The sequence below is a fragment of the Trachypithecus francoisi genome, unplaced genomic scaffold (assembly GCF_009764315.1).
Source record: "Trachypithecus francoisi isolate TF-2019V2 unplaced genomic scaffold, Tfra_2.0 Lachesis_group12, whole genome shotgun sequence".
NCBI classification, from domain to species: Eukaryota; Metazoa; Chordata; class Mammalia; order Primates; family Cercopithecidae; genus Trachypithecus; species Trachypithecus francoisi.
In genome coordinates this window covers 21,456,546-21,483,168 of record NW_022681457.1, presented here as the reverse complement: position 1 = coordinate 21,483,168, position 26,623 = coordinate 21,456,546, and the positions used below count along the sequence as shown (strand labels likewise).

Below are 26,623 nucleotides of genomic sequence, written 5' to 3'. Positions count from 1 at the left end.
GATACAAGCTAAGCTCTGACTAGTATTTTTCTCTGGACCTTAGAAAGAGAACAAGAGACTTCAATTCTTATTTCATTTCTTGCTCACGCCTGTAATCCTAGCACTTCAGGAGGCCGAGGTAGGAAGATCACCTATGGTCAGGAGATAGAGACCAGCCTGACCAACATGGCAAAACCCCCTCTCTACCAAAAATACAAAAATTAGCCGAACGTGGTGGCACATGCCTGTAGTCCCAGCTACATAGGGGGCTGAAGCAGAAGAATCGCTGGAACCCGGAGGCAGAGGTTGCAGTGAGCTGAGATGGTGACACTGAACTCCAGCCTGGGTGACAGAGCAAGACTCCATCTCAAAAATAAAGAAATAAAATATTGTAAGCAGAATATGTGACTCTATGTTGAGTACATGAGTGTATACTATACTATTCCCGCGCTGTGTTTCAAGTTTTGAGTCTCACCATTTGTGAGACCCAAGCAGGCACTCACCAGATGGTATGAAAGACCGGAACCTGGCGGTCCCACAGTCTTGGGGCTTCAGAGAGGAGCCTTTCAAAGCAAACGAGCAAGGATCAGGACTAAGACATTCCTTCAACAAATGTTAATTAAGCACTTATTATGAATGCTGCTCAGTGCTAGCAGCTTTAATGTAGTGCCTTTTAATCTTCCAAACACTTTCAAATACAGGACCTCGTTTAGATGTGTTTCAGAGGGTGGATTTATTTGTTCACCACATACTTAGCACTTAACCTTTCTGTTTCCTCAACTGCAAGATGAGACTACCGAGAGCTTCTCCTGCATAATTTTGTCAAAATGAAATAAGAATCTTTGTAAAGAGGCAGATGTGCTGCCTGGCATTTAGTAAGAGCCCAAGAAATGTTAGGTACTGCTGTTGTCATCACTATTTACCAGGCATGGTTCCAATCATGGGAGAGACGGTGATTAAACCGAACAGAGGCTCAAATGTCTGTGATGCTCTCAGTAAACCCATGGGCTTCTTAAATAGAAAAGAAACTGCTCCTAGCCTGGTCTTTTGTAAGACTGGTGTGTGTTCTCCCGGGAATCCAGCGCCTGACATCTTCTCGGGGTGCTGCGAAGGGGCGGGGCTGGGAGGCGGGGCGCGGCTGGGAGCGAGGCCGGACGGGGAGGCGCCGCGGGGACCGGCGCCTGCTTGGACCACAGAAGAGCAGGAGGACGTCTGAGACATGCTCGCAGCGATGGGCTCTCTGGCGGCTGCCCTCTGGGCAGTGGTCCATCCTCGGACTCTCCTGCTGGGCACTGTCGCCTTTCTGCTCGTTGCTGACTTTCTCAAAAGACGGCGCCCAAAGAACTACCCGCCGGGGCCCTGGTCCCTGCCCTTCTTTGGCAGCTTCTTCCTTGTGAACTTCGATCAGTTGCACCTGGAGGTTGAGTCGGTAGGAGCGGGAGAAGGTGCCTGGCGTGTCCTCACCCTAACCCTGTTCTGCAGCACAAGGGACGTTCCGGGAACGTGGGTGGAGTGGGGGTTGAAGGGCAGGAAGTGGGGTGGCTAACGCTAGTAACCTGGCAAAACCCACTTTGGGTTTCGTTTCCTAACCCATTAACAGGCACGATTCCACCTACACTTTCTAGGGATGGAATATTATTAAATGTTTACTAATTTGCATGTCATCATGTTAAACATTATTGGAACACCTTATTTGTAATGTGATTACCTTGTCCTCTTTTATATGATTGTCCTCAAAAATGCTATACTTTCTTTCTGAGAAACTTCATTTCCCATACATAAAGTGGTGATAATACTGCCTCAATCTTCATCACTTCTCAACTGAGTTATTCCCACTACACTAACTGACCCCTCCACCTTCAGTCTCCTTCCCTAGCAGTGCACTCTCACTAAGTAATAATTTTAAAATGTTCCTCCTCTGCTTAAATTTTTGCCAAACGGTGTTCAGACTCCTGACTGAACCACCTGGGACCCTTCTTGATGCAGCTTTTCTGCCTCTATGCAATAATCTCCTATCAGGGCTCCCCAACTCTGGTGACCGAATTCTTTCAAGTTCTCTCAGACATCCAACTCTCTCTCAAGAAACAAGTGCCGGTTTTCCTGCCAAGGTACCTCAGCACAGGTACCTTGCTGAGAGAGAACAGCAAGACAGGTGATTATGAAGATTAAAATAGTGAGTGGTCAATATTGACATGGCTTATAGTTGGTACATAACAAATATTAGTTCTCCTTTCCCTACACATACCTGCAGTGCTTTAAACACATGGCTGTATATTGTACTCAAATATTGATAGACAAAGTTTTATCACTTTATGGGAGAAATACCCCATTGGTAATACTGACAGAATTAGTCACAGAAGGTTAAAGCTAAGCCCCCAAACCTGTGCCCTTGTTTAATAAATATGTTGTTTAATTTCCAAGTATGTGGAGATTTTTTTGTTATCATTCTCTTAATTATTTCCAGTTTGATTCTATTGTGGTCAAACATCATACTTTGTACAATTTCAGTTCTTTTAAATATGTTAAGGTTGATTAAATGACACAAGATATAGTTTATCTTGATAAATGTGCCATGCAGTCCGGAAAAAAATATGTATTTGACTATTGTTGGGTGGAATAATTGATATAAATTATTATTGGGTGAAGTAATTGATATCAATATCAATTTGATTTTACTGAGTAATGATATTGTTTGGTTCGCCTCTGTGCTTGTTGACTTCTTATCTACTTATTCTATCAATTACTGAAAGAGGAATGTTGAAGTTTCCAAGGACAATTGGGAGTATCTATTTCTCCCCAGTTCTAGTAGTTTTTCCTTTATGTATTTAGAAACTCTGTTGTTTTGCACATACACGTTTAAGATTATCATGTCTTCTTAGTGAATTGATCCCTTTATCCTGTAATGTCCCTCTTAATTCTTCAAAATTCTATTTGCCTAAACTTTACTTTATCTGATTAATATAGCCACAACAACTTTGTTTCTGATTAGTATGTGCTCGGTACATGCATTTCTATTCTTTAACTTTTAACCTTCTTGTATCATTATACTTGAAATTCGTTTCTTGAAAACAGCATATACTACTTGGGTCTTTTTTTTCATTCTGGCAATCTCTGTCTTTTAATTAATGAATGTAGACTATTTATATTTAATGTAATTATTGACATACTAAGATTTGTCTAGCATTTTATTATTTATTTATTATTTATTATTTTTCCTGCTTTTATGCCTCTGTTTTTCTTTTCCCATCTTCCTGCGAATTACTTGAATATATTAAAATAATTTTATTCTTATTTATCTGAGGTGATTTTAGCAGCTCTTTTTGTATTGTGTTTTACAAGTGATTGCTCTAAGGATTACAATATGCAGATGTAGCTGATTGCAGTCTATTAGTATAAAAATTTTACCACCTCAAGTGAAATACAGATATCTTGCAACCATTTAGGTTCCTGTACCCTCTCTACTTCATACTTGTCATAAGTGTTATCTCTATATGCGTTGAGAACTACATCAGATAATATTATAATTTTGCTTTTAAATGTTAAATGCAATTTTGAAAACTCGAGAGAATAATAGTCTATTGTATTTACCCATTTATTTACCCTTTCCATTTATCTTTTTTCATTTCTGATGTTACAAGCTTATCATATCCTTTCAGATCTGAAGAACTACCTTTAGTCATTCTTTTAGTGCAGGTGTACTGGCAAGAAATTCTCTTAGTTTTCCTTCATCTAAGAATGTTTTCATTTCACCTTCATTTCTGAAGTGCATTTGCACTGGACATAGAATTCTAGGTTGACAATTCCTTTCATTCAACATTTTAAAAGGTTGTGCTACTTCTTTTTGGCCTCTGTGGTTTCTGTTAAGAAATCTACTGTCATCTGAATCGTTAACCCCCATATGTAATGAACCTTTTCTCACTGCCTTCCTTCAAGAAATCTTCTTTGTTTTTGTTTTTGTTTAAATTTTAGAGGTTTAATTATGATAGATCTTGATGCCACTTTCTTTGGGTTTATCCTGTCTGGGTTTCTGAAACTATAGATTTGTCTTTTGCCAGTTTGGAGGAGTTTCAGCCACTCTTTCTTCAAATATTCTTCAACTACACATTCTGTTTCCTCTCTTTCTTGGACTCTTGGATACTGATAGCACAAATGGTAGATCTCTTGTTGTGTCACAAGTTCCTGAAACTCTCAGTTTTTGTTGTTTCCAATGTAGTTTATCTGTGTTGTTTAGTTTGAATATGTTCTGATCTGTCCTCAATTTCACAGATTCTTCAATTACTACCATTCTGCTATTGAGCTATTGTAACTGAATTCTTAAATTTATTCTATTGTATTTTTCAGTTCTAACATTTTCACTAGTCTTTCTTTATCTTTTATTTCTTTGTTAAAATTTCCTAATTTTTTGTTTGTTTTGAGACTATTCATAGTTATTGGAAAAGCTTTATAACAGCTGCTTTTAAATATTTAATTATTCTATATTTCCAACATCTGTATCATCTCACTGTTGGTGTCAACTCACTCAAATTGATGTTCTCTTGATTCATGGTAAGGTGAGTAATTATGGACTATATCCTGGACATTTTATATATTTGTTGCAAGACTTACCCTGGATACTATACAGATCTTTTATTTTAGCATATAGCCTACTTAGATTCTGAATGCTCACTTTTGTGGGCGGCAGTTCAAATACCAATGCAGGTTATAAAGCTTCTGCAGTGCTTTCTGGTCTACTCCACTTTGTATTACCCACTCCCACAGGAGCCCATCTCACATTCTCATCAGTACAAGCTTGGGAAAAGGAAGATGGAACAGAAGACAGGAAACCCTCTGGTATAGTAGCTTACTCTTTACTACAGAGGGAAGACAGTCAGAGATCTGCCCATATCTGCTCCAAGGGGAAGTGCACCTCCTTATTACTATAGAAGAAGGCTGGAAGTCCTAATTTGCCCTCTGACTCTTGCAGGGAGTTTCTTTACTTCAGCTTAGGAATAGAAGTCACAATTCAGCTCACAGCCTCAGCAGAGAAGGGTACTACCTCATTATTGCAAAGTAGGGTGAAAGACAAGGTACTGTCCATGTACTCCAGTTCTGTAGGACCTTTTAGAATTGGGAAGGGTCAAATGTTTTTCATGGTATTTGCCTCCACAACAAAGAAGTAAAAAGGCTAAATGGTTTTTGTCCTGTTGGGCTTTCCTTTTCCTAGTCCTTTGGCTAGAGAGAGTAGACTTTTCTTGAAGATATTTTTGTCTGTGTTAATTGGTGTCATGATTAATAGAAGTAAAATGGAAAGCTTTCATTCAACTTTGTCTGGAATAAGAAGCTCGATCTGCACTTTTGTTGTATTCCTAAGATAGGTGTTTCTAGAGAGGTTAAATGACTTGCCTAATGTCACAAAACTAGCCAGTGATAAAACTGAGACTAGGATCTCATCCTTGGCCCTGTGATTTTTTTTTTATCACACTGTCACTGTTTATTTTTATTTTATATAGGTTTGCATTTTTATATTTCTGGGTGTAAGACAAATGGAGTTAAATTGTGTAATTTAGTTATAATTAAATGTACATTCTTGCAATTGGAAAACATTAAGTACTAACTAATAGATCTTACATAAGGATTTTTATGTTAATTTTCATTTCATCTTCATGATAGGCACACAAGTGAGGTACGATCTGGTGGTGCTTCCATTTTACCATGGAGCAAACTGACTGAAAACAAACAGTGAACTGCCCAGGTTATTCAGCTAAATAATAACAAATAAGGATTTGAACCCAAGGCTATTTGATTTGTATACCTATTGCGGGATCTGGCCAGCAGCCCGCAATGTGATGAGGCTTTTTCCTTGTTCCCAGGCGGATTGGCAGGTCGAGAAGACACACACATGATAGTGAAAGCTGGGTCCAGGGGGTCACTGCCTTCTGGTCCTGTGATGCTGCCAATGCACTGGATATACCAGCATTTACTATTAACTTTAGTGAGGGCGGGGGTAGATTAGTGAGGGATTTGGGGTCATTTGATTATGAGGTGAGATGGTCACATGGGGATGAAGTAATTCTTTAACATAACATCGGTATGCAGAAGTATAGTATACAGAAATAAGAATTTACAATATAGTGTGTGCATCAGCAATTTCTAACAGAGCCTTAAAACAGAAACACAGTCCATACCTATGATTAGCAAGATATTAATCAGCAGTAATAGCTGCAGCAAAAGCTGGTTACAAACAGTTAATAGAAACAGGACATGAAGCTAGACATACAGTTAGACCAAAAATTCTCAGAACGGAGTATGCCTTAACCCTAAAGAGACCTAGAAGAATCGTGGCAAGATAAAGGCATTTATAGCCCTATCTTATCCATATGAACAGGTGCCCCTCATGCGTCCATTTATAGGCTCTCCACAAAGGTTGCATTCCATTCCCAGAGCTTTGAACATCTGCTTTTCTGGGATAGGAATCTTGGTGATGTGAAACCTCCCTGACTGCACATCCATTTATAGGCTCTCTACAGGGGGAAGCACACCACGTGCTGTTGGCTCATTCTGGCAGCCCAGCTGGCATTGTCTTTACACAATCCGGCATGCAATTTTGCATTTACAATAATCAGGAGCATTTCATCTTTTATTCTGTAGCAATAGTTTCAGGGGGTCTCCCTACGTATACCCGTTATCTACTTTATGTTGCCTGACTTTTCATGACATAGTTACAGGACAATTGATTTACTCACATGTTTATTCATTCAACAGACATTTATTAAGTGCTTATCATGTGCCAGGCAAAGTACAAGGCTGTGTAGGACTAAATGTATAGTGTACACACTTGGTAACCAAATGGAATATAAGGAGATTGGATCACTAAATGGAAACCCTGGGGATAACCTTTTGTAGAATGTTGGAAGAAATTGGGCTGAATTTTAAAGGAAATTTTGATTTTTGGCAAGTGGCTAAATGGAGTAAAGGGACAGAAGATTTTTAATAGGGAAAAATGGTCTGAGCCAGAATAATTTTATTATTAATTTTAGTATTGTGATTACTTATCACAACAATACTAAACATGGGAACTAATAACACCCCCCATTTTATAGACTTGGAAACTAAGACAGAGAAAAGTTAAATAACTTTCTCCCAAATCACACAGAAACTAAGAAGCAGAACCTGGATTCAAGCAAGTTTGTATAACTTCAAAATCCAAACTCTTAAGCACTCCCTAACATCACCTCTCCTACTTAAACATCTTAGAATTCTGATTGAAAACCAAACAAGATCCAAAATATTATACCTGATGTTAAGACTCTCCTCAGCCTAGCTCAGATTACCTTGTCAGCCTTGTCTCCCATCTCCCTTACCGACTGAGAAGATACTTTTCCCAGGAGCCTGCCTCAACCCTGGTCCTCTTATGTGGTTCTTAACTTCCTCCCATCAAATATTTTATTGTAAAGAATGATAATAATGAGAAGTGATTATTTATCTATATGCTCCATTAGATTGTTAGCTTCTTGAAGTGAAGGACTTGTTGCACTCCCCAGCACCTGGTGTTGACCTGCCACATGGTCAGTGCTCTTTAAATAATGAACTCTCTCCTTCAGTCAGACAAGCTAGCTCTCTTGCTCCCAAACACCTTCTGCATTTCCCCTTTACACCTGTATATGATGTTCCCACAACCTAGAATGCCTTTAATTTCTTACCATGTTTTTTTTATTATTGTTGTGGTTTGGGGGTTGTTGGTTTTTGTCTGTTTGTTTTTTGGTGACATCCTGACCTTCATTTAAAATCTGGCACAGATACCATCTACTCTTTAAAGAGATATTTTTCTTACATCTGTGGTGGAAAGCCATCTCTTATTGTGATAGCTTTATGTCCCTCTCTATCAGCATAATAACACATGTCATCTGCAGTGCATTCCAATTTTTTTCTGCACAGTCAGTCTCTCACAAGAGACTTTGACACTTTAGGAAAACATCATATCATGTTGATCTTTGTATTACCTCCATTTATAATACACCAGTGCCAGAAGGTGCCTGGCAACTCTTAAGCATATCATAAAAGCCTGTTAAATTGAACATCAATTTGATCTCCACAACCTGTTCTCAGAAACCAGCACAACCCCAAGAACTACCTGTGAGACCATTATTCTTAGAAGGAGTTCATGGGCCCCAGAGGACCGGTAACTCCTGAAACTGCATGCAAAGCTGTTTATGTGTATAGCTGTGTATGTGTTTACCGGAGAGCAGGTCTATGATATACATTATATTTTCAAAGGATTCTATAACTCAAAAAAGTAAAGAACCACTGTTTTAAAGCTTTATTTCCCATTTCCTTGTTTTTTTTTTCTTTATTGCATAAAAAAGCTTTTTGACTGTAAAGGCAACAATACATACACAGTGAGACAGCATATTAAAATACAGTTTAACAAGAGAGAGTCCTTGTGCCTATCCTGCCACCACTGTGAATGCGTGCACACGTGCGCATGTGCATACATACATACACACACACACACACACACACTCAGCAGTACCTCTATAGGACCATGGTGGATATCTTTCCAGATTTGCATGTAAATGAAAATAAAGTTATATTTCCAACTTTTTATTAGAAATTCCATGTATCAATGAGAAAAAAGTTGAATACCTTGATACGGAAATGTTTGAAAGACATAAACATATGACTTTAAAAATACAACATCCAGATTGAGGGAAAGATGTTACACCTTAGAGAAATATAGAAACAGCATGCATTTTTGTGCCTATTAGGATTTATCTCTCTCTGTCTCTCTCTCTCTCACACACACACACACGCGCGCAGGCGCACGCACGCACGCACACACACACACAGGCACAGCTCGGGAACAGACCCTCTGACCTGCTGGCAGGAGTGTGAATTAATACACTCTTTTCCTGTTTTTCTTTTCCTCTTTTCGTGTCGTTGTTCTGTTGGTTATTAAATTTAAAAACGTAGATTAAGTGGAATCTCTGTCAACTTTATATCTCTTGGTAGCCATGGTGTAATAGTTCAATCTCTTCTCCCACTAATCCTTTACTTCTTCCTCTTTACTGTGAAGTTTATTTATTTTATTTTGTTCCACACTTTTTTAAATGCTTATGCTACATTTGGAATTTTTATTCCTAGCATTACATTTCCTGTCCCTTATTGCTTTTGTTTGACTTTTATAGATTCTGTTTCAGTTCTTTTCTTTTTCTATTTTCATTTCTGATTTTAAGACTGTTTTTGCCTTTCAAAGCATTTTATTTTTATCTCCTTTTGTTTTATTCTGTTGAGGTGTTTTTTTTATTCGTGGCTCATTTAATGATATACAATTGAAAAGTGTGCCCTGCCTTACAAAATCTTCTCAGAAGCTCTCTGGGTCATTTAATCTTTCTAAAGCAATGGATAAAATGACTGACAGGGTGCATGTAAGAATTGTTAGACATCGCCATCCTCATCCCAGGGCTCCTACTCTGTCTTTAAACAGTTGATAATATCATACAAGTTGTTGATCTAGTTCTGTTTAACTAGAAATATGCAATGGCAGAGAGTTGGTAGAGATAAAATTCTTAGGAAGTTTATTTCAGTAAATAGTAATGGAGTTCCGAATCCCTCCCAAGTACAAGCTGAGATTCTAGGCTGTATACTTTGCTAGTTAGAAGTCATTTGACTTAACCTGATATTTTTCAGCTCTTCCAAAAACATCCTTATTTAATGTTCTAAATTAGTCAAGAAATCCTTCTTGTCAGGCCTAAGAAGTTCATCCAGAAATTCAGCAAGTGTACATTAAAAAAATGCTTAATGTGTATGGTTCCATTAATACCATTTCATAGAAGCAAAGATGCTTACTTTAGGAGCAAACTGACTTGAGATTGAATCTCAGCTCTGCTTTTCCTAGCAAGACAGGAAATGCTGTGTAGGAGATAAAGATTGATGGAGGACTCTGGGCCAAAAGAATACAAGGACTGAGTTCAGGCTTGGTCTTTAATGTGGGAGCAAAGTGGTAGGATAAGACTGAACCCATTTTATTTGCTCTGAGGGGGACTGTTGGGCACAGGGCTCTGAGAGGAACATGGTGGAGCGTAAGTGCAAAAGCATCTGGATTGTGGAGAAGAGGCCACAAACACCTAAAGGAAATGAAGTCCTTTGGATTGTTACCACTGCCTGCAGCTAGACACAACCCAGGCAGACAAAAGGCAGGGTCTACCTGGTACCCTTTGTTGAACAGGTAGATTAGGAAGGATTTTGATTCGGGACTGTACACTGTCCTCCAACCTGTATTTGCAGATATTTGCACACTTGTGCATATTCATGAACATACACACCCCCATTCTCTCTCTCTCTCCCACCCCAACTCTCTCACTCTCACTCATTCTTACTTTCACTCTGTCACTTCCACTAAACTTTGTCACGCAGATTTTCCCTCTTGAAAGAGGAGAAAATTTATTACTACTGTAGGGTGCTTGTGAGATTAATGAGATAAAATATGAAAGGTGCTTAGCAATGGCTGCCTGTGACCATGAGTTCCTTCTTCCCACATACCAGTGGGTTATTGTCCCCTTTGCCACCATAAGAATGCACCCATCATTCTTAGCAAACTATCACAAGAACAGAAAACCAAACACCGCATGTTCTCACTCATAGGTGGGAACTGAACAATGAGATCACTTGGACTCGGGAAGGGGAACATCACACACTGGGGCCTATCAGGGGGAGGGGGGAGGAGGGAGGGATTGCATTGGGGAGTTATACATGATATAAACGTTATGCACATGTACCCTAGAACTTAAAGTATAATAAAAAAAAATAAATAAAATAAAATAAAATAAAATCTAGATTAAAAAAAAAAAAAGAATGCATCCACGGCCCTTTGCACACAGAGCTCTTTCATTCCGCGGAGACTCGCCGGGTGGCTGTGCGCCTGGAACCAGAAAACAAAGTGCCTTTCACATTGCTGCTCTCATTCTTCCTCACAGAACCTTAAGAGGGAGGAATAATTTTCTCCCTTTTATAGCTGGGGAGCTGAGCTGAGGCTCAAAAAATAAAGCAACTTCCCCAAGAGCCCAAAACGATTGAACTGTACACCCCAGATTGTCACCTAACTCCAGAGCTTGAGGGCTTTCCTCCATGCCTGGCCCCTGCACACCTTCTATTATCTAGCATATGTTTCTATATTCTATGCCCCGTCTAGGAAGGGGGCATTCTCATTTGATTAAACAGATAGTTACGATTTACTAAGAAGTCCAGTCTTAAGAAGTCTCAGCCTTCTTAAGTGGCTGAGACATGATTAGTGTTGAGAATGCAGATGTGCTGAATATCTCTGTTCACTACACTCTAGGATGCTTGGGGTTAGAAATCTTGTTTACTACGTCTATATATTGAGGCAGGTTTTCACTCTGTCACCCAGGTTGGAGTGCAGTGGCATGATCACGGCTCACTGCAGGCTCAACCTCTCAGGCTCAAATGACCTTCCCACCTCAGCCTCCTGAGTAGCTGGGACCACAGGCGTGTACAACCATACCCAGCTAATTTTTCATTTTTTTTGTAAAGACAGGGTCTCACTATGTTGCCCAGACTGGTCTCGAACTCCTGGGCTCAAGCAATCTGCCTACCTCGGCCCCCAAAGTGTTGGGATTATAGGTATGAGCCACTCCACATGGCCAGAACTTATTTATTTTATTACAGTTTTATCCTCATGCCTTTGCCCTAGGGACACATGATAGATGCTCACTCAATTCATGTTGGTTGAATACATAAATAGATACTTTATAAAGCAACATTCACATTCTGAAGTGAATTGAATCTGAGCCTTGTTGAGAGGAGGAGAAAAGGAAATAAAGTTATTCCCATGAGATCAATGTACTCTGTCTCACACACACACATACACACGCACACACACTCCTTTCAATATGAGCCCCTCCAGCTACACACATCCGCCATCTCTGAACACATGGATATGTGCATATTCAACTCTTACTATTTAACTATTTTTCAGTTGGTGAAGAAATATGGGAACCTTTTTAGCTTGGAGCTTGGTGATATATCTGCAGTTCTTATTACTAGCTTGCCCTTAATCAAAGAAGCCCTTATCCACATGGAACAAAACTTTGGGAACCGCCTCGTGACCCCTATGCGAGAACGTATCTTTAAGAAAAATGGTAAGTTTCTTGGCCAGTGAAAGGTGAGTGTTTGATGTTGATAGTCCTATAGTCTGTTAAAGGCACCTTGGTGGCTATAATTTTACAACACTCCTAGAAATCAGCCCCACAGTAAACTTCCTGCCACTAAAGGAAGCTGGGTACTCACATTTCCTAATTGAAGTCACTCCCTCAGAAGATTCGATAAGATCATTCCTCACTGGGATTTGGGAGAAGCCACATGCCCTGCCCAAACCTACTGTGGATGCTTTTCTAATGAAGTAACCACATTACCCATTTATAGCAGAGGAACGCGTTCTCTCTATTTTCCTCTTCCAACCCTCTCGCCTTAGGAAAATGGATGTGGATCCTCCTCCTTCTGCTGCTGCTTCTTCCTGTCTCTAGTTCCTTATTCTCTCTCATTAAGGTTGTACCGCACAGAGGATCTTGAGCCTTCTGGTCTATGATGGAACAGATTGGCATGAACACTTAAAATTACCATTAAATATATTGAAACATTTAAAAATTGAAATGACAATCTCAAATCTATTACTCTATCAAAGCACCACTTTTAGTTGCTTCTCAATTCTTTGAAATAGGTCCTCAATTAATTCTATATCCATTTACTGTATTATCTGCCTTGTGAAGCACAGTACTAGGCATGAGTGATGTAGCAGTGAGAAGAATAGATAAAATCCATATCCTATGTAGTTTATATCCTATGCAGAGAGAAAAAATAATATCAATTAACTGTAATAGTTAGAAGTCTACAGTGTTACGAAGTTGAGTGCAGGATGTACTTATTAATGCAGTCCTGGGATACAGAAAAAGTAAGCAAATATTCATTTAATAAACTGGTGAAACAATCTGGCAGACAGAAAAGAATATGAAAAGTCCCTGGAGTGAAAAGGACAGGGAACTTGAAGAAATGAAAGGTGGCCAACATGACAAGGATGGGGATTAAAAGGAGATAATTAAAGGGAGATGAAACTACTGAGCTTGGCCAGGAATAGTTCGTGCAAGTTCCTGTTAAGGATATTCGTTTTTATCCTAACATTAATGGAAGCTCTTGAATGGCTTTAAGTAGAGAAGGGAACTATATTTACACTGTACATTTTTAGGTTTTATTTAGGCTGCTATTCAGAGAATAGAAGAAAAGGAGCAAGAGACTTTTGTAGCATTTTAAGTTACAGACAGTGGTAGCTCAGGCTAGGGAGGTCCAATAGCAGTAGGGAAATAACAGTAGGTTACACCAAGGTAGCAGCAGGAATTTGAGATATCCAGGAAGTACACCTCTTAAGACATGATGACATAGGTGCAGGGAGAAGGAGGTGTTGAGGTGACACTCAGATAGGTAGATGATGGAGAAAAGGAACAGTTAGTACAAGGTGTTTGGTTTAGTTGGGCATGGGTGAAAAGTCATATGGAGAAAATTGTGAGTTCAGTCATGGATATGCTGAATTCAAAATGCCTTTAAGTCAGCAAAGTCAAGCAGGCAGTGTTGTATATAAGATTCTGGAGCTCAGGGACAGAAATAGATGGTCACTATCAATAGATGTTATTTAAAATTTTAGGTGTTGATAAGATTTCCCAGAAATAGAGTATAGGGTGAGAAAAAGAAGTTTTAGATGAAGAAGTCCCTGAAGAACTCCACCATTTCAAGATTTAATAGAATATGAACCAGCAAAAGACATAGGAAATTGCTGGCAGAGAATTAGGAAGAAAATCTGGAGACAATGGTATCCTGAGCACCACTGGAAGGCAGTATTTCAAGAAAGAAGCGTCTACTGCAGCTGCAAGTAAGATGAGGTCAAAAGGTATCCCTGGATATGACAACAAGGCAGACCAATTCAGTGGGTGAGAAGGCCATAGTCAGATATTAAAAGGTGTTGAGGAGTGCTCTGGAATTGAAACTGAAAGGCGTGTGGCATTACCTGTGTTATAAAACAAATGATGGTCTGTTAAGCTCACTAAAATTTTTTTTCTTTGCTTGTACTCTTCTTTCTGCATGGAACATTCACTCCTCCTTGATCTCTTGATTCCTTACGTCATCTTTTAATGTCCAGGTTAGATAGGACCTCTCCTATAAAGCCTTTCTTAGCCTCTTTAAGAGTATAGATATTGTCTTATCCATTAGTGCATTCCTAGTTTTTAGCATAACAAATACTTTACTTATGTAACTAATAATCAAAGCATGGGATTTGGAATCAGGCAGACCTGAAATTGAACACCTGTTTAGTTGCTTACTTACTGTGAGACCTTGTAAAGTGTATTTTATCCTTTATCCCTTTTTCCTCAGGTTTTTCATGAGCAAAATAAGTGGGTGAGGAGTGGTAATAATTGTACCTATCCCAAAGAGTTTCTATGAGTACTAAATTATATAATGCACAACAAAATACATATTAAAGTGCCTGACATTGCAAGCAATCAGTAAATATTAGCCATTATATCCATTGCTTTGGGATTATTTCTCTGGGCAGTTTTCAAGTGCCTTAATGATCTTCTCCTGTCCTTCATCTGATACACATCCCCATATCATTTGCTGAATATTCACATTATGGAATCAGAATACTGTAATGTTGACTTTCTTTGTCCCAGGATTGATTATGTCAAGTGGCCAGGTCTGGAAGGAGCAAAGAAGGTTCACTCTGACAGCACTAAGGAACTTTGGTTTAGGAAAGAAGAGCTTAGAGGAACGCATTCAGGAGGAGGCCCATCACCTCACTGAAGCAATAAAAGAGGAGAACGGTGAGCATTGCATATGACAAATGTGAGAGACTGTGGCCCATTTGTTCATTGAACAGATACTTACTAAGTGAGTAAGTGCTTGTTCTATGCCCAGCAGTGTGCTAGGAATGGAAGATAGAACAGTGAACGACTTAACCACGACTCCGTCCTCAAAGAGTTTTAGAAGTAAATACGCAAAGATGGGCACTAAACACATTACTGAATTTAAGCCCTGGTCCACAGTTTGACTTCCCTGGAGTTGACTGAATACTAGTTGTATGTCAGACGCAGTGTAAGGTCACGTGGCCAGAGCCACATATATGGTTCTGCACTAGGTATGTCTTATGCCATATAGAGTAGATTCTCAGTAGGAAATGGAGACAAATCTATCAGAAGGATCCATCTTGCCCTTCCTCCACCTTCAGGACAGCCTTTTGACCCTCACTTCAAGATAAACAATGCAGTTTCCAATATCATTTGCTCCATCACCTTTGGAGAACGCTTTGAGTACCAGGATAGTCAGTTTCAGGAGCTGCTGAAGTTATTGGATGAAGTCACATACTTGGAGCCTTCAAAAACATGCCAGGTAAGGCATATCTTGGTTCAACAAACTGGGGACAATGTCAGACACATGTGGGTTTTTCCTTTTAGTTTTTTGTGGGTTTTTGAAGCTAAAATATAACCTTTCAAAACTGATTTCAACACAAACTTATTTGAAATCAGTCTGTTGACTTTAGTTTTTTAAATAATATGAAATATTTATATGCAAAAACCATTTCTAATATGCATGTAAGGTACAACATGTTATATGACATACGCCTATCCACCTGTTGTTCTTTTTAAAAAGAACAACAATATTGCCATTGCCCTTGAGTCTCTCCTCGCTGTGTCCTTCCCCAACTTGTCCATTTCCCTCCTCCCTCAAAGGTTCTCTTCTGTATCCGCTTTCTTCCTCAACAAGTTGCTTTGAGATTCATCTGTGTTGGTTGCTCTTTTTTAATGCAGATTAGTATTTCATTGTATGAATGTGCCACTTTTTGTCAATCTGTTCTGTACTGACGGACATTTAAGTTGTTTCCAAGTTTTGGTGCTATGAAAAAGCCTGCCATGAACATTCTTGTACAAGTGTTCTTGTGGTTACATCCACTCATTTTTTATATATGTATCTGGAAATAAAAGATGTTTAAAGATTGCCAAGCTCATTGCATTATTTGTCTGCCCATCAGCACTTCATATCATCAATCTTCTAATTCCATAGAATGTAGCTGTTTGGGGTTCAAACTCACTCCTCCCTTGGTGGGCCCTGCACCCCAATTTTTGTCCATCTAAGCCTTTGAGTCTTTGTCAAAAACTCTGCTCAGTTTCTTGGTTCCTCAGTCGCTTTTCTGAATTTGGAAGACATTTCTGGGAGCTGGGGGTGGGGGAAGAAGTTGACCCCAAGTATTGAATTCATACCCTGGGCTTTCTTCTTCCCCTAAGCCTTATCCTGGAAACTTCCTCACTATCTTGGTTTGTATATATGTGTGCTTAAATGCATACACATGTATCTTTTCTTGGTGTTCTCAGTAGAAAGAGTGCCCTTGAATTATACAGTCTGCCATTATCAAAATTTTTTAAAATTTCCTTTGTTTAAAAAAAGACTCTATTTTTGAAAATTACAAATGTACATAAAAGAATACAATCATGAATCACTGTGTACTCCTCAATGAGCTCTAACAATTATCAACACATGGCCATTTTCACTGTGTCTGCATCTGTGCCCTACTAACACGTTCCCACTGTCCCTGAATTATTTTGGAGGAAATTATAGACCTCAATTATTTGATACATAAATATTTCAGCATATATTTCTAAAAAGATCCATTTTAACAAAAATAAAATACCATCATGCCTGAAAAATATGAATAGTTATTTAATGCCTTCAAACACTCAGCCAGTGCTCAGATGTCCCCAGATGTCTCATAAGTATTTTTTTGGTGGCAAGCTGTTGGAGTGGTGACAAGTGGTCTGAGGCTGGATATATTTCTGACAGAGAGCTGAACTGTTTCACCAGAGGGATGAGAGAGAAAAGAGGGGTCAAGGATATCCAAGATTTAAGTGTGAGCAAATGAAAGTGATAGAAAGAGAAGATGGTTTCTGTTGTCTTAAAAAGTGAAAAAAAGGCACCATGTTATCTGCATGATTGTTTGGTTTTTCTCAATTAGCTCTACAATGTCTTTCCATGGCTAATGAAATTCCTGCCTGGACCCCACCAAACTCTTTTCAGCAACTGGGAAAAACTGAAATTGTTTGTTTCTCATATGATTGAAAAGCACAGGAAGGATTGGAATCCTGCAGAAACAAGAGACTTTATTGATGCTTACCTCAAAGAAATGTCAAAGGTGAGGAAACCAAAGTCATTTTGTATTTTTTTCTTACAGCACAAATAAGGGTGTATTAGTTTCCAGCTGCTGCTGTAACAAAGGATCACAAACTTGGTGCCTAAAATAGCACAGATTCATTCTCTCACAGTTTTAGATGTCAGAAGTATGAAATCAGCTTCACTGAGTTACAGGTAAGGTTTTGGCTAGGCTAGCTCTCTTTGGAGGTGCTGGAGGAGAATCTGTTTCTATTACTTTCCCAGCTTCTAGGAGCTGCCTATATCCCTTTGCTTGTGGCCACCTCCTTCATCTTCAAAGCCAGAAGCACAACATCTTCTCTTCTCCTGGTATCTGCTTCAATCCTGACATCCTTTCTCTGACTTTGACCCTCTTATTTCCCTCTAGTAAAGACTATTATGATAACACTGGGCCCACTGGGATGTTCCAGGATAATCTGCCCATCTCAAAATCCTTAACCACATCTACAAAGTTCCTTTTTCCCTATAAAGTAACGTCCCTAGATTCCAGACATTAGGCTGTAGATGGGCATCTTTGTGGGTCATTATTCAGCCTGCTACAGGAGTAAAAATAAGGGCAATATTTCAGAAAATGTAGGGTAACATTAATGCAGGATTGATGATGCAATTAGAGATAAAGATGGGGGTTAATGGCATTTGGTTTGAGGTCCTGTGAATGCCCAAATACTGCCCTTTCATCCCCCATCCCCTACTCTCTACTGTTATATGGAGGTATACACAAAGGGGGAACATAGCAGTTAATCCTCAAAGCTCTGTTCTATCATTAGTTGGGCCTGGACCCAATAACCTATACCCTTTTCTCAGCCCCCATAGAGAACACAAGTAAAGCTGAGTTGGATGCCAGAGTTTAAAGGCCAACTTTATTAAGGCCTGAGTTGGGCTTTTGCCTTCCCTTCTGTCTTGTACCTTTCACTTTCCAACATTACAGGCCAGAAGTAAAGAGGAAACCAAAATGGATGCATGACCTTTAACACAGTTACCCCTCTGGTTAACATGTATCTCTGTGTCAATACTGTCATCTTTACACATCAGGAATTGGGTCCTCCTTCTGGATTGGAAAGAATGGTGGATTTCTTTCCCTCTTATTTAACCTTATTGACATGACATTTATAGAAGTATTGTTTTCTCCTCAGAGGAGGAGACTCGCTATATGTTGTGCAGGTAAGGAAGGGACCATTAACATCAAGAGCAACATTGGACAAATTGAAGTTTCCAGAAACTGATGTTAAAGATGACAGTATTATGAGGAATGCTTGTTAGAATCAGTGAGGTTCAAATTGGAAAGGAAAAGATGAATGAGGAGATACGAGAATTGTTGTTCATAAGAGGAGTTCCATTTGTCTTTTCGGTTATCAGTACAAACATTTGTCGAGTATTTGCTATGTGTCCTTGCATTCATATAAATCATAATGCCCTCTTAAGGGGTGTGCACTCCTATTTCCAGTGTATAAAACGGGAAACTGAAGAACAGAGAGGTTAAGTAACTTGCCCTAGGTCATACATCTGCTAATTGAAGTGGTTAATATTGGAAGCCAAATCTGTCTTATTCACATCCCATTCTCCTTTCACTGTACTAAAAGCTTCCCCCAAATTACAGGCAAAAGAAAACAATTGTCTTGATTTTCATCCATACAAAGGTGTCCAGCACTTGGGGCAGGACAGTGCTAATGATATTGCTGCAATAAAAGTCTGCCTTCTGAAGAGGCCAAAGGGAAAATTGTGTCTTTTGGGGACCTTTTCTTCCAAATTTCCTCCTAAGATGAAGCCCCTGTGTGTTACAGCAATCAGGAATCCTCTGAATAAACCAATAAATAACATTAAACATTGTCTTTTCTAGCACACAGGCAATTCTACTTCAAGTTTCCATGAAGAAAACCTCATCTGCAGCACTCTGGACCTCTTCTTTGCCGGAACCGAGACAACTTCTACGACTCTGCGATGGGCTCTGCTTTATATGGCCCTCTACCCAGGAATCCAAGGTGAGCATGTCAGTGAGTGAGCCTGGACCAGGACAGAATAGTGCCTCCTGGGATGTGCTGCCTGCAGTCAGAGCCAGAAGATCTCATTGTAGGATGAAAAGAGGCAGAACAGTCATGAGTGATGAGGTCTTGGAAACTGCACATTCTTCACATTTTCTGTCTGAACTGTGATGGGCCCAGGTAATACAAATGTGAGAGAGAATCGCTGTCCTCAAGAAGCTCAGAGGCAAGAGGGAAATCAATGAAGTCAATCGACATTGAGATAGTTCCAGGAAACAGTTACTTTCTGATGTGAAAGTCTAGTTGTGTCTTTCCCTTCTTTTAAGTGATGCCTTCTCATTTCCTCCTGAATAATGTTCAAACACCTTAGTCTGGTATATGTCACCCTCCGATATGCCTTCTGCATGTCTAGCCTTGGCCCCACCTACCCTCCATGGTGGCCTCACTAAGTGACACGTCATTTTCTTTGTAGTCTGTATTTATGGCTCTATGTCGTGATATATGCTTTTCCCTCTACTTGCCCAGTTTTCCTACATAGTAAACTCCTACCTCTTCTTGAAGAATCTGTTCAAATACTACCTCTCTAAGATGTTTCTGCACTCCCCTAGGAAATTATTAACATTTTCTCCAGAGATGATGTAATGTGCCTTTATTACTAGGCTTATCATGTATTATTTCTATAGCTTCCCCACAGACTATAGTCCGCTCAAGAATGATGTTCACATCACTTTTCTTCCTCCAGCTTCCAGAACAGTTTGAACATATGGGGGATGGGCACGCTTAACAATACAGTTTTTCCAATTGTGGGTAACCATTTATTAATGAGTCGTAAAATCAATTTAGTGGATCAAGACCAACTTTTTTTCTTAAGATAGAAATAGAAAAGATCAGAGTGCTTCCCATGTACTAAGGTAAGTTTGTTTACAGAACTTTATTTTTTCATCTGTATCTGCATAATGTGTATATTTTATATGTGTATATTTAGGTATATGCATCCAGGGTCATGCTCAGTTAAAAAGGCTAGTAGCCAACACACAAGCACTGTATGATTCCACTTACATGAGTTATCAAGAATAGTGAAATGCCTAGAGACACAAAGTAGAATGGTGGTGGCCAGAGGCTGAGGGAGGGGATATAGAGCTTTAGTTCTGCAAGATGAAAAAGTTCTGGAGAGTGATTGCTCGACAATGTGAATATATTTAATACTACTGAACTGTTCATTGAAAAATGCCACCATAGTAAATTTTATGTTATAGGTATTTTACCCCCAAATAAAATGTTTTTCAAAAATTATAATTATTTCGCTTTCAGGTAAAAAAAAAAAAATCCAAACTAGGCTTTGCAAAGTCATTAGGGTTCCCAACTCCTTCCAACTTGTTGCTTTGTTGTGATTAGAATGATGCTCTTGTTAGCACTCTGTAAGATAGCTTACCAATAGGCTTTCCACCAGTAGGAAGCGAAAGGGGGAAGGAAACGCATATCATTTCTTTAAGAACTTGTTCCAAGGATTAAACATCACTTCTGCTTACATTCTATTAGCCAGAATTTAGTAATATGGTCACACTCAGTTACAATAGGACCTGGAAAATATATTCTTTAGCTGGGCAGTCAGGTCTCCAGCTAAAATCTCTATTACTCTAGAAAAAGAGAAAAGAGATAAGACTGCTAGAGTTTCTCTCACTGGCTAGGTGAGCACTCAACCAGTGAAAGAAACTGGTAGCAGTCCTATCTGGTCACACAAATCTCAAAACATCAGTTCATGTAAATCTCAAAACATCCTTAAGATGAAGGTAGATTTATCCTCCCTAATCAAATAAGGAATCTGAGATTTAAAGAATGTAAGTAACTTGAGGCATCAATGTTGTAGAGCAAGTTTGCAATCCGATGGGTCTTACCTCAGGGCCCACTTTCCACTCTTACGTGTCTACCTGAGAAATTAGAGTCTGTAGATCTGCTATGGGTTGAATATTTGGGCCCACCCCAGCCCTAATGTGTATGTTGAAAGCTCATTCGCAGTGTGATGATATTAGGAGGTGGGGCCTTTGGGAGGTGATTAGCCTTCAGGAATGGGAGTAATACTGTTATAAAAGAGACTCCAGAGAGCTGCCTCACTCCTTCTACTATGTAAGGACACAGTGAGAAAGTGCCATTTGTATACCAGAAAGTGGGTCTCTACCAGACACCAAGTCTGCTGGGGTCTGATATGATAGAGTTTAGCCATGTTAATCCTGGTCATTCCATCCCATAGCCTAATCAGGCTCAAGGAGATTTACAGAGTTGGTAGTTTTCTGAATAAGCCTTTCAAAAAGCTAAGAACCATTTTATTTCTTGCAACCTGGTCAGTAATTTAAATACAACAGATGAGATCTTGGAGACCACTCATACCTCTTTATAATAAAGCATAAAAGCTTAAAAAATAATAGAACCCTTCCCTCTCTACCAGGAAAAGTACAAGCTGAGATTGACAGAGTGATCGGCCAAGGGCAGCAGCCGAGCACAGCCGCCCGGGAGTCCATGCCCTACACCAATGCCGTCATCCATGAGGTGCAGAGAATGGGCAACATCATCCCCCTGAACGTTCCCAGGGAAGTGACAGTTGATACCACTTTGGCTGGGTACCACCTGCCCAAGGTAACTAAGCATGCTTAGCCCCACACCTTCAAGCCCATCTTTTAGATGGGGTGAAAACCTGAACTTGAGAAGTGACATTTATTCTTGTCCTAAGGAGTCATTTCAATGGAAGAGAAAGATATCTTATACCTGATATGATACTAGATTTTCTCCATGTGTCAACTAGATAAAAATAGGTATTGTGGGGAGGGGAGCAGGAAGGATTCCTACGTTAAATATGTTTAGATAAAGACTGGCGTTTCTTTCCTGTGGGGATTCTCAGTGTTTTTACTATGCTAATGTGCATTGTGAGTCTGCGGGCACGCAACAGGCAGCAGTTCTAGGTCAGACTTTATCACAGAACAGTTTTCTTTGTTTTGGTAGAATATCTCATCAGACTAGGGATCTGCCAAACTTTGAGAAATTCTGCTTCATGATCCTGGGGTTCTAGAGAGCTGAAATGTGAAAGGATGTTTAAAACAACCTGGGACAACACCACATTAATGCTGGTGTTTTTAGCATAATATCCCCACAGGCATTTTTCCAGCTTTTTCTTATAGTCCTGTGATGTATTATTTATTTATTTATTTATTTGACACGAAGTCTCGCTCTGTTGCTCCCAAGTAGCTGGGACTAGAGGCACGCACCATTATGCCCAGCAAATTTTTATATTTTTAGTAGAGACAGAGTTTCACCATGTTGGTTGGTTAGGATGGTCTCGATCTCTTGACCTCATGATCCACCTGCCTTGGCCTCCCAAAGTGCTGGGATTACAGGTGTTAGCCACCACGTCCAGCAGATGTATAATTTATTATCTTATAAGGAAGCCACTCTAAGCATGTGCAATATTCATTACTGGAAAGGGAAAGAAAGGAGCGAACATGTATTAAGCAATGATTATGTGTTGTGAACAATGTGGCCTCTTTCAAAATGTCTTACTCAATTCTCAGAGTAAGTTTATTCAGAAGAAGCTTGTTATTTCCATGTTATGGCTTGAGAAGTAGAGGCTCAGAAAAATTAGGTTTGCATGAGATCTCTCAACTTTGAAGAGTTGGGATCTGGAAGCAGATTTGTTTTGTTTTTTTGTATGACACCATTCTCCCTTCACAGGAAGTGCTTTACTTCCACTTTAAAAGCATCTCCCTGCTATTTTTTCAGTTGTTCTCGGTTAGATTCCCTGTACTCACAAGTGGAAATCTTTCTTTCTTTTTCTTTCAACTTTTGTATTAGATTCAGGCAGTATATGTGTAGGTTTGTTACAAGGGTACATTGCATGATGCTGAAGTTTGGAGTATGATTGAACCATTACCCAGGTGACTGGCATAGTATCCAATTGGTAGTTTTTCAACCCTTGCCCTGGTCTCTCCTCCAGTAATCTCCAGTGTCTATTGTTACTCTTTATGTCCATGTCTATCCAATGTTTAGCTCCCCTTATAAGTAAGAACATGCAGTATTTCATTTTCTGCTTCTGCAACAAACAGAATTCTGATGTCACTCCACTCACTATGCTTAGGATCTCTGCAGACAGCTATCATGTGCCCTCTAGTGCCGTCTCCCCACATTGCACATTTTCAGTTCCTTTCCTTGCTTTCTAACCACTTTGGTCAGCCTCTATGGATCTATTCCAGTTTGTCTAAGTACCTCTGAGTGTGTCATACCTGTGGAAAATCTCAAGAAGTAGAAGCAGAAGAGCTTACCCATTGGACATTGCTTGGTTACTATCCCTGCAGAGCCAGGAAAAGCAGCTGTTACATTTACTATTTCGTTACTGATTGACCATCTAGTGGATAAAGGCTGAGGTCTAAATTCCGCAGGTGCTGTTTGCATTTTTCTAGCAATTTATTTAACTAAAGGAAAGCAGCTCGGCTCAACAGACTTCTGCCACTGATTTTTGTCAGCTTTAATAATCATCTTGGGAACTGACAAATTGAAATAAACGTGTGTTACACAGTCTACAAGCTATGACTTTGACGTCAAATAGACCTAGGTCAAATCATGGCTCTGCCTCCTCCCACTGTCTGACTCTGGGCCCGTTATTTTACCTCTCATAGCTTCAATTTCTTCATCCGAAAAAATGCATTTAAACCTACTTTACAAGATCCACGTGGAGGTAAAATAAGATCATGCATGTAGGGCATTTAACCTAGTACTTAGTACAGAAAGTGCTTAAAATAGCAGTTATTGGCTGGGCGTGGTGGCTCACGCCTATAATCCCAGCACTTTGGGAGGCTGAGGCGGGTGAATCACCTGAGGTCAGGAGTTCAAGACCAGCCTGGCCAACATGGTGAAACTTATCTCTACTAAAAATATAAAAACTAGCCAGGTGTGGTGGTGGGTGCCTGTAATCCCAACTACTTGGGAGGCTGAGGCAGGAGAATTGCTTGAACCCAGGAGACAGAGGTTGCAGTGAGCCGACACAGTGCCACTGTACTCCAGCCTCGGTGACAGAGTGAGATTCTGTCTCAAAAAAAAAAGGCTGGGCGCGGTGGCTCATGCCTGTAATCTGAGGCAGGTGGATCACGAGGTCAGGAGACCGAGACTATCCTGGCTAACACACTGAAACCCCATCTCTACTAAAAATACAAAAAAAAAACAGCTCGGTGTGGTGGTAGATGCCTGTAGTCCCAGCTACTCAGGAGGCTGAGGCAGAGAATGGCCTGAACCCGGGAGATGGAGCTTGCAGTGAGTGAGCCGAGATTGCGCCATGGCACTCCAGCCTCGGTGACAGAGCTAGACTCCGTCGAAAGAAAGAAAGAAAGAAGGAAGGAAGGAAGGAAGGAAGGAAGGAAGGAAGGAAGGAAGGGAAGAAAAGAAAGAGAGAAAGAAAGAAAGAAAGAAAGAAAGAAAGAAAGAAGAAAGAAAGAAAGAAAGAAAGAAAGGTTATACTAATATTGAAAATTAATGATGTAAATTCCTTGAATTAATATTATATTAATACGTTAATATTTGAATGAATTCAACAAACACTACATACCTGAAATGCTCAGGTCTGGCAAAACAACCCTGAGAAAATTAATCGTGCAAGTACATATTTAGAAACATGGTAACTGCCCAAAGGAAAAAATGCACTGTGGTCTTTAAAAACACAGACTAGCAAGAGTGGTCAGGGAAGGCTTCCAAAAGGAAGTGATGTTTGAGCTGAGGATTAATGGATCATTAAGAGTTAGCTTGATGACAAAGTGGGGAGGAAGAACATTCCTGGCAAGGCAAGTAGAATTTAAAAAGAGTGTTGAACTAAGTAGGAACATGGCATGTTTGAGAAACTGAAAGAAGAGCCCTGTAGTGGGAGTGCAGGCAGAGGGGGAGAGTGGCCCAGACTAGGACCAGGTGATGAGTCTTTGCCCTGAGAGCAATGGGTAACTACTGAAGTGTGTCAAGTCCTAGGCATGAGCAGTGGGGGCTGTGGGGGTGGGGAGTGACATGACTAAATCATGCTAGAAGCTCACTCTCTTCCAGAGTGTGAAGCAGATTGAAAGGGGCGACAGGATTTGGGGTATAGTTAGGAAACTGTAACGGGGTCCAGGCAAGCCAGGAAGAAGTCTGGACTAACTGGGCATGGTGGACATGGAATGGAGGTGAAAGTAACATTGACCAGTCTCGCTGATGGGTTGGATAAAGGCAGAGTAAAGGAAAAGCTCCCTCTGGGAACTCCTGTGTTTCTTAGTATATACCTGGGTGGACAGGGGCTCCTTTCATGGGTCTACCTGATTCTATTACTAAACCTACTGTGGGGAGTGGGGTGCCATGTACTAGACATTGGAGGAAAGAGAATGGCAAAGCCAAGATGAATGAGATGTCTTTTACCTTTGTAGAGCTGCCGTCGTTATAGCTTCACTGAGCAGCTGGGTTGGTTTTGGTACACTGCAGACTGACTGCTTTATTATTCTCTCATCAGTGTATTCATGTCCCCTCCCTCCAAGACGTACCTAAACTGACCTGTCCCTGTAAGGAAGATCCATCCTGCACTCAAGAGTAGCCAAACATCCCTGTTAAAATTCCCAGCAGGGAAATCCAATCTAATTTGTAGGCTGTCCCAGACAAAGAAGAGGGTCCTGGGTTGGGGGACACAGGAGACTGTGTACTGCAGTTGGGGAGGGTGGGGTAGTTCAGAGTATGTTCAGCCTCCGGCATGGAAGCCCGAGGATGACCACCCTCTGCATAGGTGTGCTTTTTCATGGGTCAGCCTTGCCTGAGTCTCTGCTGCTTTCTCTAGGGGACCATGATCCTGACCAATTTGACGGCGCTGCACAGGGACCCCACAGAGTGGGCCACCCCTGACACGTTCAATCCAGAGCATTTTCTGGAGAATGGACAGTTTAAGAAAAGGGAAGCCTTTATACCTTTCTCAATAGGTAAGTTGTAGTAAACAGGCATGTGGGAGTCCAGGGCCCCTCTCCCAATGCTCCCCTGCTCTCTTCCTGTATTCCCTTGCTTTCATTGGAATGTCTCCAGACAGCCTGGCCAGTGCAACTCACTCCATCTTCCTGTAGGGAGCAGCCCTGGGATTTCCAGGGCTGGGTGTTGCTTCAGCCTGCCCTTACTTCCTAAGCCCTCCATTGCCTCTGCTGGAGATTTCAGCTTTCCTGTGTTCTGTCCTCTGAAACACTGGGGACAGAGACCCAGACTCCACTTCCAGCTCACAAAGAGGATTGGGTGCTGCTTTTTGTTTGTTTGCTTTTTGTTTTTTGTTTTTATGAGACGTAGTTTCACTCTTGTTGCTCAAGGCTGGAATGCAATGGCGTGATCTCAGCTCACTACAACTGTGTCTCTCAAGTTCAAGTGATTCTCCTGCCTCAGCCTCCCAAGTAGCTGGGATT

The 26,623-nt window shown here is 40.3% G+C and overlaps 1 protein-coding gene across 1 annotated transcript in view; it reads left to right on the top strand.

Moving 5' to 3' along the window:
• The first annotated feature begins 1,145 nt into the window (after positions 1-1,145).
• The window catches only part of LOC117091994 (cytochrome P450 2J2), a 32,241-nt gene continuing 6,763 nt past the window's right edge, over positions 1,146-26,623 (top strand). Inside the window, exons 1-8 of the mRNA XM_033225075.1 lie at positions 1,146-1,408; positions 11,951-12,113; positions 14,691-14,840; positions 15,245-15,405; positions 17,024-17,200; positions 19,055-19,196; positions 21,640-21,827; positions 26,020-26,158. Of these exons, the coding sequence (XP_033080966.1) occupies positions 1,199-1,408; positions 11,951-12,113; positions 14,691-14,840; positions 15,245-15,405; positions 17,024-17,200; positions 19,055-19,196; positions 21,640-21,827; positions 26,020-26,158 (1,330 nt within the window). The 5' untranslated portion in view covers positions 1,146-1,198. The remainder of the gene's footprint in view (positions 1,409-11,950; positions 12,114-14,690; positions 14,841-15,244; positions 15,406-17,023; positions 17,201-19,054; positions 19,197-21,639; positions 21,828-26,019; positions 26,159-26,623) is intronic.